Source organism: Ictalurus punctatus, chromosome 29 (genome assembly GCF_001660625.3).
Source record: "Ictalurus punctatus breed USDA103 chromosome 29, Coco_2.0, whole genome shotgun sequence".
Classification (NCBI taxonomy): Eukaryota; Metazoa; Chordata; class Actinopteri; order Siluriformes; family Ictaluridae; genus Ictalurus; species Ictalurus punctatus.
Genome location: NC_030444.2, coordinates 14,562,840 through 14,575,186, shown reverse-complemented (window position 1 = coordinate 14,575,186; position 12,347 = coordinate 14,562,840). Strand labels below are relative to the sequence as shown.

Below are 12,347 nucleotides of genomic sequence, written 5' to 3'. Positions count from 1 at the left end.
TGAACATGTCCACACATGCCTTCCAGTGTGTTGCAACTTCCTGTACCTCTCATGTGTGTGTGTGTGTGTATACGAAGTTGAAAAAACCTCCCCACACACTCCACACCAGACCCCGCAGCCCTCGTACCTCGTTGTACAAGTCGCTGAACTCCTCCACCAGGTCCTTGGGGATACGCTTGCCACTGTTGGTCTGGTAGTGGGCCACACCGTTCTTGGCGTAGAGGCTGATGCGGCCCACGCTGCGCTCGTCCTCCGTGGTGTGCTCCAGGAGCCCATTATCCTCAGCCAGGTGGTAGATGGGGTTCCCGTTAGCGCCATGGATCCAGGTGGCTCCTAGTTCCAAAGCGGCTCTACCTGGGAAGGAAAATATTTACATAAGGGACCATGTCCAATGATTTCTCCTGAGAAACACAACGAGCAGAGCATTTTTCTGAGCGCGAGCTCGTCACGGAGGCAACAATTTCCGAAGGGTAAATTTAACGTCTCACCGAATTGAACGCTTTGCACTCTGCCTCCGATGCAGTCCGAGGCCTCTAGCACCGTGACATTGGTGAAGCCGTTCTCCAAGAGGGTCTGGGTGGCTGCCAGGCCGGCCAAGCCCGCACCAATAACTACTATTCGCGGTTGGTGATGCCTGCGTAAGCCGCTACTGAGAGGATCATCTGTGCTGTCTGAAGATATTTCACAACTTTGCATGCCGTCCAAGCTCCTCTTCTAAAAGACCTGTAGGAGGGCGAGGACAGCAAAGCGGTTAAAAGCAGACTCGATCGTGAAACCTTCTTTAAGAACCAGAATCGCATCACGTGTGAATGACGTGGAAACGACGTCCTGCTGACTTTACCCAATCACTCTTTCAGAGACGTGCGTGCGTCCGTGTTTATTCAAACCAAACGCTTCCCCGGGTATAAACACGCCCGCTTCAACAGAGCCAAAAAGAAGAGGCACACCTGACATAAGGCAGGCCGAGGAACGGAGATGGAAACGAAACGGAACAAAAAAAAAAAAACGAGCGGAGGTTCTAAATTGTGTCATTACAAGGGCCGCTCTGAAGGGTGCCGTTACGCGGTAGACTAAACAGACCTCTGGGAATAAACTTCCCTTTCATTAGGAGTCTGCGTAGGTTTATACCTTTCCTTTCAAACGCTGCAGACGGGGCATGGCGTGTATACAAAGCGTCACGAGTACGGACGGTGCACCCCTGGGATAACTCCGGGAACGTGTCGTCATAACGGTCCGTTCTACGAGACGGAATAAACCAGACGGCAGACGGGAGACTCGTGAAGCGCTGGGTGACTGAGGCAGCACTGAGTTCAGAACCGACACGGAAACAGGATGTGTAATCAGAGGTGGATTCGTCCGCTGTAGTTAACGTTCAGCGGTGGAGAAGGGGGGTTAGTTTGTGTGTGTGTGTGTGTGTGTGTGTGTGTTTTCCTAAGGAGAAGAACGTTATTCTTCGAGACACCACCACAGAAAGAGTCCGATTCATGGTCCGTTCATGGCAAGAGAATGAAAAAGGGAGGCCGGCAAGTGTGACAAAGGCAACAGGTTTTTTTTTTTTAAATAAAAAAACAGAGCTACTAAAAACTAAGAAAAGTTCTGGAAACCGACTTACAGCGCTTTGTGTTTTAAAAGAACTTCCTGTTTGGAAGCTGGGGAGAACTAGGCCAGGTGTGAACTCTCCCGAGACTGCCGAGGATGTGGCTTAGTGACCGTCAGCAATAAAGAGACGGGCGTCAGTCATTTCACGACATGCAGGCGGAGCAGAACGAAAAGGTGGCGACGATAACAACAAAAAGACTATTGTTTTGTTTTTGTTTTGTTTTTTTTAAATGATGAAAGATCACTTCCTGCCATACTTCCTGTACATACCGATGTTACTGCAAGATCCTCTCCGGCACCGGAACTGAAAGAACAATCAGCGCTGAGATAAGTCGAGCTCACCTGACATCTCTATTATCCCTTCTTCCTTGTCCTCCTTAGAAAATAAAATGATCTCTATATTGCACCGTACAAACAGCGAAAAACAAAACGTCGTGCTTGATATCGATCCGTTTCGTTCGCGTCTACCGCGGCCCGCGGACGGCACGTCGTCGGATCGTCCGTTACGCCGATCGGATCCTCCACGCCTCACTAACAATTATATCATCCTTGTAACTTCCGCTACAGGAAGTCGCAATTTCAAACGTTGGGAGGCGGAGCCTGAGCGTCGGAGTGACAGCCCATGTAAACGGTGGTCCGAATCCCGATAACACTCTGCGTGACTTCACTAAAAGGAGTAATGCGGTTTAAGACGGAATTTATCTCCTGAGAGTTCTGTTCTGTTTCATCTACGATATTACACTCCTACACATTTCAGCTTAGCACAAGATTAAAGAAGCAAACGGGAAACACCAGACATGTACCAAACACTGGGATGTATTTGGGTTAAGAATAGGAAGCTGTGTAAAGTAGATTGGTTTTGTCCTACAGGAAGGATCTGGAATCAGTGCTCTTTCTCTTAAGCCGAGCACAGACTTGGGCAAACACTGATCCTCGGCGCTGATGTCAGCACGTTATTCCTGTGGCTGGAGAACAACCACAACACATGCCTCTGTTCTGGGATAGAGATTAAAGAGGCAGCTGGTTGACAGGAGGAGGAGCGTATGTGTGACGAGGGCTTCATCACGACCCAGAAACGCCAACCTACATCCTCCGTAGAGTGGTGATCCTTCCGCGAGACAGACGACGGAGAGACGCAAAGGCTAGCGTGTAGTACGCGCTGACCGGATATCCCACCTCACGCCAAAGCACTTCCCAGAAAACACAACAACGCTTTCCTGACCTTAACACACCATTCCTCTTTGGTTATTTTCAGCCAGCGCAACCTTTTTCATTAGTATTCCATGGATGTTACTATCGTTTCTATAGTAACAGCTCGTTCACACGTGGGATCCGAGGCCAGTAACAGACAAATTGTAAACACCGTCGTGTTATTTAACAAACAATTCCTGATCGGTGACGTTTCCTGTAAGACGGTGTTTATTAAACGTTTACGGAAGGAGTCTCCAGTGTCAGCGCTTTGTAACATTCGGGAGGTTTTTATTTGCTTCTTTTTTTTTTCCCCCCCGTACCTACGGGGTAACGTTCTGGGAATGTGATCGCGATACATCGAAGTGAGGACGAGTTTAAAATCAGACTCAAACGGTTAACTGTGAGAACGCCGTTGCTAGGCGACTGGGAAATACGTCTGCTAAGCCTTAGCTAGCGAATGCCTGGGGATAAGGAAATGATCAAGCTAGCACGTAGTCGTGAACGCTTTCATACGGACAACGTGACGGAAATATCGCTAATGTGAACATTTAGCTCAGAAACGACTTCAAGCAAAAACGTTCCAGTGACGTTTTGGGGTTTTTTTTCCTCTCGCGCTTTTTTAGAGTAAGTGTAATTACGCTGTAATTGCAGTCAATAACCCGGCGCATCTCAGGGAAACGTCGACATTCCCGTCCGTTATGTCGAGTTTTTTGTTTATGTTGTTCGTATGAAAGACTCCACTGCTTCACGTTAGCTGGCTTTAGTCGTTAACCAGCTTAAACCCGTCACGCCTTTTATCCAGACTCTTTTCTTAGGAATTAACCAAATCTTTGATATTTCCGCCGAGTTTGTCTCGACGTCGTCGTTGTTTTCCTTCCGTCAGTCCGTCTGGTATAAACGACTCGACTGCGTCATACTAGCTAAGATTTTAGTTTAAGTCATTAACTAGCTGTTTATCTTTCCCTGTTGCCCAGCGACCGTGGACACACCTCTTTGTTCTGACTAACTTGAAATACTTGAAACAGTGTGCTTTTCACTGCATTCAAGTGTCAAAAATAGACATTAAGAAGAAAAAAAAAAAATGCAAAAAGATCTGAACACAACAGTGGATGAAGAACAGAAAGAAAGAAAGAAAGAAAAAACATTTCAGTGGGATGACCTTTAACAACGTAGGAGAAAAAATGCTATTATTAAATAGATTTAAAAAAAAAAAAAAAAAAAAAACAAACAAAAATCAACTCGAGTGTATTCTAAACTGTCCTATAGACTGTACTCCGAGGTCCGGGTGATGAAATCACGTTCCAGGTGTACAGTAAAGGGGATTAAAGTACCAAAGGTTCACTTCCTTCTCACTGGAACAAAAGATAAAGGAAAATGAAATGTTATCTTATGCTGCTCTCAGGTAGTTCAGTTAGTTTTGTTGGGGGGTTGTTTTCTGTGTGTGTGTGTGTGTGTGTGTGTGTGTGTGTGTGTGTGTGTGTGTGGTTCTCTTTTAGCCTCAGAACACTCAAAAGCTTTTCTTTGTTCTCGTTCTGTGTTTTGAAAGAGTAAAGAGTACTGGGGAAAAAAAAAAAAAAAAAAAAAAAAAAAACTTGAGTTAGAGAAGCAGCAGTGCCACGTAGGAGCTCCTTTAACAACCAGGACCAAGTGACATGCAACCTGAGCTTGGACAGAATTATTATTATTATTATTATTATTATTATTATTATTATTATTATAAAACACACAGACACACACAAGGTTCAATCTGACAGATCTGACTTGGTGTACAGTGAAGAAAGGGCATTTCTGACACTTTCCTTTTGGCGCACAGAGGAGCGCACTGTTCCAGACGCGCATTTGGAGACGCAGGTGAAAAACCGCTGCGTTAATAATAATAATAATAATAATAATAATAATAATAATAATAATAAACAAATAAATAAATAAATAAATAAGCATGGGGGGTGAAAAGGAGAGCCTGGGGGAAATCGGGGTTAAATGGATGAGGAGAATAAAAGGACACGGTGACAGTTATTCTGTAGTGAAGACACTGAAGCGCAGCTGAGCGTCGCGTCTTATTGCTGTTCTTTATTCCCCCCGATTTATTGATCTTCTCCTCGGGTCTCATTAATAAGATATATAAACACACAGTAATCAACTCGAACACAGTTCTAGAGGTGTTGTAAAGCCTTATTACCTGCTCTCCTGGTCGGATGGGAGTGTGTATCAGATGCAGTGCTCTTCTTTTGTGTGCGGTTTTTTCTCTTTCCCGCAGACTCGGGTGTTTATGTGCGGGAGAACCAGCCGCGGCCAGTTCTTCCTCCTCCTCCTCCTAACGCCCCGACTCCCCTAAACCACGCCCCCTGGTGTGGGACCAGCCTGCAGAGCGCCGCCTTCTACGCTGCGATTGGCTGACAGGACGTACCAACGCGCGGCTCGTTGATTGGGCAGCTCGATTGGAGTATTGGCCAATCACAGCGCAGGAGGCGGGACGTTCACTGACAAATACGAAATCTATGCGAAAAATGTTTGAAATATTAAAGACATATTTAGATCTGTTAAAGGACAGGTATCACGCCCTTAATGTGTGATGAAATTAAATTAAACCGTTAAACGTGTAGACCAAAGCTGTGTGTGTGTGTGTGTGTGTGTGTGTGTGTGTGTGTGTGTGTGTGTGTGTGTGTGTGTGTTGGGTTACAATGTTCTTTCAAAAATGTGTTATAATATGCAAATGAGGCAAACACTTTGATTAACAAATAGATTTCATTTGTTTCACAGCTAGCATAACTGTATTGAGCAAAATATTATTGTTTTGTGGAATTGTGAAAGGTTTTGGTTGTTCTTCCTTTAAAAGCTTAATAATAATAATAATAATAATAATAATAATAATAATAATAATAATAATAAAAAAGATGTTGTATTCACATTCTTGTGTACATGTTTTTTTCTTCAAGAAGCCTTTTCATGAAGATTGATTGATTTTATATCACTGTATTTGTCGTTATTTTTATGTTTTTTTTTTTATATTTAGCCTAACATTATTACAAAATGCTTTTTTGTTGGTCAAGGTGCACATTTCCACTGAACGTACAGAAATAAGGACATTACATTTGCAGATAAAGCTTAATCAGTTAAACGTTGGGATCAAATGCTTTTTTTAAACTCGTCTTGGAACAAGCCCCACGTTCCTCTCTGTACTGTAAAGTACACGCTGATCCTCACACCAGCGAGTGCTGCTCAACATGACCGCTTTATTTTTACTACAGACTTTTACACTTCCTCACAACCGAGAGCAAGACTTTTACCAGAGTGTGTTGTTGCATAATGTAGGCCAGCCCGATAGACTTAAACTTTCAGCCGAAAAAATCATCCCGAAGACCTGGAGGACAAATGAAAGTTTATGAGTGGCTGCTGTGGGAAAAAAAACAACAACAAAAAAAACAGCCTTTGGGACGTTATCCGATTTTAGCACGATGTCCGGGACGCTTTATCAGACAGGAAGAAGCGAATTAGAGACCCGTATCTCACAAAAATAAAATGTTCTACTAGAAAAAGAAAACAGACCTTACACAAAGTTTTCTTCCAGACTGAAGACAGGAGATTAACGGTGTACAAAGTGTACTAATAAATAGTTGTGATGGAAAAAAAAAAAAAAATGTCATTGAAAATAAAATACCTGATCCTATGCAGTAACTCGGACGTCATTGCTTTAAATCATAGCTTTCGAATCGTAAATTTCCCCGTCATTCGTCTTTTTGTAAGGAGGAAGCTGAACAGAAAAAAAACCCTGCTAGCTAACATTAGAGATCATTTCAAAAGAAAACCAAACTAATGTAAGAGAATTCACACAGGAACGCGAGCTAATAGAGAACATTTCCAAACCGAGCGGGCTGGAGAATTCAGAGCTAGCTAGCTACCATTCGAGAGAGAATCTCCAAACAATGATCAATAATACATACGAATAAAAGCAACAAAAAAAAAAAAGCTAATCAATGTTTGAGAATTTTCCTAGACTGAGTTAGATAGCTAATGTTAGAGAACGCCCACTAACATGGCTAGCTAATGCTAAAGAATATCAAACAGAACGAACTAGCTACAGTATTTTTAAAGAGTATCCCCTGATCCTGAGCTTTCCAAACACATGTAGCCTGTAGGCTAATGTTCAAACCGAGCTAGTTAGCTAGCTAGAGAAAATGGCAAAACAATGCTAGCTAAAATGAGTCAGATTTCCCAAACTATCTGTAGCTAATGTTTGAGAATATCCTCCCCAAAATATAATAAAAATCTTTAATGTTTGAATGTAATTTAGATGTAACTGGCAAACCTTCTGTAATTAACTAAGAGAAGAACGTTGCTAATATAAAGGACAAATGAATCACCGGATATTCTAGGTTGGTATATTTATTTAGCGAGCCAGATCGTTAGGTCTAATGCTGCATTCACTAAAGCTAAAGAAAAAAATCCCCGTCAGCTCATCATTCCTACTTAGAAAGTCTGGAAAGTGTCCGCAACACCGAGTTCAGCATATAACATCGTTGCAAAATGGCCGCTCAGACCATCACCAGTAAATAAAACCCCACTTCGCGGCTTTAAATGAGCATATAGTCGTGTTTACTTTCGATTAATCGACATGAACGCATTATCTATAACACTGCCCGTACAATTCACCATGCTGAGAGAGTAAATACATCATGAGCTCATGATCACTAACGTTAGCAGGCTAGCTTGTTGCTAACAAAACACACTTTATAGCTCAAACAAATACATCATTCGGAGCTCAGGCTCATGAGTTAAGTCGAATGCAGCGTTACTGTACTGTATATAACCTACTCCGTACAGCCTGCTGGACAGATCCTGTGCTAGAACATTGTTATATTTTATGAGCATTTTATTTAAAATTCCACAACAACAACAACGTAAATGAGTAACTATACAAAATAACTCTGCAGAACATCGTACGGAACATTTGCTATTTCGGTTTCAAAATTCACAACGGCCTGAACCAAGAGAACCGGCCTTGAGTACGGAGCGATGAGTGAGTGATGAGTGAGTAGAACAGGAATTTCTTAAGCAGGAGAGGAAACACGGCATGACACAGAGCTCCGAAGGTACACCCTGAGACATTTATGAAAAGGGGGCGTGGTCTAACTTTCTGTCCTGTCCAGGAAAAGGTTGCTCATGCTCACAGGATGTTTGCACTAAACAAAATGGACGGTTTTGATGTGACACAGCATGACTGTATGAGACGCGTCTGTACATGTATATAGTAAATAACGATTACAGCTAGTCCCTATCCGTGTTTCCGAACTGCTTTAGATTTGTCCAGGCTTAAAGCGTTAGCTCGGCTTTTTTCTCCTCTGTTTTGCCCGACAAGTATCCGTGTTCACGTTTGAAACTTTTTTAATTCCAACTTTTTCTACTATATAACGTATTACACGTATTAAAACGATGAATACACGGACCGGCGAGTTCGTACCGTATTCCGTCGCGTAGTGACGCCTCGCGATGTTCTAAGTGTAGCCACGAAGTGCGATTCACTTTGTTAGCTTGTGTACATGCATGAAAGGGCGGCGAAACCCAACGCTGAAAGGAAAACGACCAAACAACAGCAGCGAGTTATATTTCTTTGTGTCTAAAAGTCTCGCTAACCATTTTCCTTTAGCAGCACCCGCAGTTCCGAGAACTTCCGAGTCAAGTTAACCGCTTGCTAGCTTTTAGACACGCAGAGTTTAAATGCCAGAACCACCAAAAAGTGGTCCTCGTTATTATTTGCATCCTTCTGTTGGCCGTGGATGCTCAGAGCATTTTAAGTAGCCCACTGCTTTATATAACATTAAACGGTTATCAAATGCCGTCCCGGATCCCTGGTGATCTGGCCGGGGCCTTGTCCACGGAGTCTTTTTTTTTTTACACGTCGGTTAACGAGAAAATAAAACTCGTTCCTTTTCACGTCATGTCCATTTAAACTGTGACTTTCATAGCCGGAGCTCGACGAGCGCTCTCGGGTCAGCGCTAAATGAAGCATTCCAATAATTAATGACCGTCAAGGCCAGCTGAGGTTGGAAGCGTTCCCGAGCCGTTCCCGTGCTCACGCCTACCTCTTCCGAATGAAAAGACACTTTATTTCCCTTCTCTTTTGTGTAGCCGAGGCTCTGAGCCAGGCCTGACCCTGCTGCTCGGGAGCCTGAGCCGGCTGGATCCACAATGTGTGGTCTATGTGACCGCCTAAAGCGTCCGACAGAAGAAGCATTCTGCTCTCGTCGGAGGTTAACTAACACGGGTCACGGATAGATTCCGATAAACCAGAGCTCATGTAGGAATTCGTAAAGGTGCCGTAGAAATGACTAATAACGGTACTCCCGTGTGAATTAGGAACAGCAGGATGAGCGTGAAATAAGAGCACGCTGCTGGTGTTGTCGTCGTGGTTGGTAAGGATTGCGTAATCACGGCAAACCAAAACACGCTCGCCGGTGACAGCTGCAAATCGGAAAGCTGGGAATCGCTCAAGCAGACCCACTTGCTGCTGAGCGACGTCAGGAATTTCACATCAAGCTGTTAAAGCCGACATGAAAACTGTTTTTCAGAGAAGTGTTTATGCATTTTCATTTATCCTGTTTTATACAAATTCCAAAAAAATAGTTGTGTGAAGTGTAAATAAAAACAGAAGGCAATGATTTGCAAATCTCATAAACCCGTATGTAATTCCCAATAGAACATAGAAAACATATCAAACGTTTAAACTGACTCTATGTACCGTTTTAAGACGAAGAAGAAAAGAAAAAAAAAGCAGGTCATTTTGAATTTCATGGCCACAATGCGTCTCAAAAAAGTTGGGACAGGGGCAACGAGTGGCTGTAAAAGTACTTCAGTTTGTGAGGTTTTTTTTTTCTTCTGCTTGATAGCTCTGCTTTTTAGCACAATTTACAACAAAGGTCTTCATTCATGTCCTGAAGCATCGGACTGTACAGAAAATTAGACGCCTTAACCAGTAACTGCACAGCAGGAGCTCCCTCGAGTACGACTCCACTCCGGTACAGTTTTCCCTGCTAATTTTTACGTTAATCTTGTTGCGGGATTACTCTACTCCTTTATTATTTAAAAATAATAAAGGATGAGGAGGCACAAACTTTTGCACACGGTAGGACATTCCAGTTTGGTCTGCAGGCCTTTCCGATATCCTTAGCAGGAGGATCACATGCACATATAATGGTGGAATCTGAGCTATATCGGATAAAGGGTGTGTCTGAACCCAAGCTGAAGAAGAGGTGAAGTTTAAACATTTGGGAATTTGGGAAAAAGATTTATTATGTACGGAACAAAACACAATGGGGGGAGGGGCGGGGGGGGGGGGGGGGGTTGTTGTAGGAAAATATTGAATGACTGAGTGGTGTAATGAAGCAGAGTCACTGCCACCACCCAAAAGTTGATTCATTTCTTTTAACAGCACATCCTGATGACAGCCAGACATCCTACTTTATTTATTTATTTATTTATTTTTTACCCATTTATAGTTACATTTAATGTTGAAGACACATGTTATTCAAAAAACTCTTTAAACAAAAACCACGCTTTCTATCCGTGTGGGCTTTCCAGATCTGTTACAGCGATCCGGAACTACTCTTTAACCCGTGCTTTGTGATTTTCCTGCTCCAGAAGTGTGTTTTGCAAATCAGGCCAACACGAATGCAAATAAACGCTTTAAGTTGGACGTGCTGAAGATTTAAATCTCCAACTGTTCAAGCTTGTTTAAACGCAAAGCCTGTAACCGTAGATCTCGAGCGTTAGCAACAAGTCGAGGCGGGGAGGGGAGGGGAGCGGAGGGAACGGTGCCAGGACAAGTTCAGCCGCTATACAGTGTGCGGAGGCCTGGAGGCATGAAACTGAGAGAAAACAAAAGAAACACACACAGAGAGATTGAGAGAGAGAGGGAGAGAGAGAGTGGGCAGAAAAGAAGTGTTTGTCAGTCGTGTCAGCACGATTGTGGTTTTTATTCTAGCAAGCGGAGACTTACAGTCGCTGATCCACCAAATCCTTGAAAAAAAAAAAAAACAGTGAAAAATTGCGACGCAGCTTTTACACGAACGTCAAGCCAAGTCCCTCATGTTTTCACTTTCCTCTCCCTTTTTTCCCCCCTCCTTATGTGTTTCACATTCAGGCAGTCACACCACCGGTTGTGTAATCGTCTTGGCAGGACTCTGGTCTCTTTTAATTGTACCGTTTCTCAGTGTAATCAGAGTGTCCTGATGCTAGGCCAAAAACAAACAAACAAACAAACAAACCGAAAAAACAACAACCAGCGTGCACCTGCAGAAAAGCCTCACCATAAAAACGTCACATTTACCTTATAATCCTGAGAGTTGATAACTATGCTAATAACGACATTACCTAGAGGTATTCCTTGGGATATTTTCACAAAATTTATACGTCACATGACACCAAAATGGCTTTTATTTTTCCGACTCATGATATGTAGTAGCATGCTATATAGCGTGACTTATCCTTTTATAGCTTTTACTACGTACATGGTCACACGACATTTCTAGCAGAATATACACTTAGTGTAACTCAAAGTGCGTTCAGGTTTAGTTTAGAGCTAAATTATACAATTAAATGGCGGGGGGTCTTGGAATTGGTATTTCTCTTCATTTTTTTTAACAGGATTGATGCAAGTAGAGTAATAGTGCTAGCATAACTAGCATAACTCCTAACTAGCGTAAATCTTCTAAATCAAATATTAAGCTTGAAGTAACTCATTAAGAATCAAAGAGCTTCTGAAATTACTGCTAATATTCGTTTGTTTATAACTGATATAGGATATAGAAAAACTAGCAAAACAGACTAGCAAGCTGCTGTAGTTAACTGTCAGTTAGTAGATTACTCGTTTAATTAAATGAATGAATTGCTATCTCGAATCATGTCTTATCATATTATTGTATATTATTCTAAACCACAATCTGTACTTTCAGATTTACTCTCGCACGTTGCTTGTGTAGTAGAGTGCAGATATTTTGCTGCGTCTCGTTTAATGGGGTTAATTACCCGGCCCCTGCGTTGGCTGTCTGGTGAATGGAGAGGTCTCAGTATGCTTTGTTATGTACAATCCCTTTGTAATATCACGGGTACGTATATTTTAGGGAATGAGCATGTCTGGGAGGACGCGATCTTCTCTGCTGGTGCTGCATGGCTCGAGCTTTCAGCGCTGCTGCTTTGTGTGTCCCTGTGTGTTTTGTGTTTTTGCTCTTTCGCAGTTTTTCTTACTTCTTCTTGTTTGTTTTCTTTCTCATATTGAATTGCTTCTTGGATTTGTATATTTTTCTGCGCTGTCTTGCCTTGCTTTTGTACCATCTCAAACCTGGAAGTTAATCGAGGGCACGAGTCCTCTGAAGGTTGTTGGAGCGGGCCAAATTTGTTTGTATTGTGTCCCTAACTGTTGCTGGAGTTTGGTGAGCCCCAGGTTTGAGTGGTTTGCTTTGTGTGTGTTTATTTTCGGAGTCGGTTGCTGTCTTGTGCGCGACTGCTGATTCCAGGTGCTGCGGGTCCAGAGCAGGTGGGCCCGGGGTCTTTTGTGTTTTGTG

The 12,347-nt window shown here is 42.9% G+C and overlaps 1 protein-coding gene across 3 annotated transcripts in view; it reads right to left on the bottom strand.

Annotated features, from left to right (window-relative positions):
* smox (spermine oxidase) overlaps window positions 1–5,111 on the bottom strand; it is a 12,112-nt gene extending 7,001 nt beyond the window's left edge. For all 3 annotated transcript variants that reach the window (XM_017460851.3, XM_017460854.3, XM_017460853.3), the window contains exons 1-3: window positions 4,970–5,111; window positions 489–723; window positions 128–354 (exon numbers count right to left, since the gene is read on the bottom strand). In XM_017460851.3, the coding sequence (XP_017316340.1) occupies window positions 128–354; window positions 489–696 (435 nt within the window). In that variant the 5' untranslated portion in view covers window positions 697–723; window positions 4,970–5,111. The remainder of the gene's footprint in view (window positions 1–127; window positions 355–488; window positions 724–4,969) is intronic.
* Window positions 5,112–12,347: the final 7,236 nt, after the last annotated feature.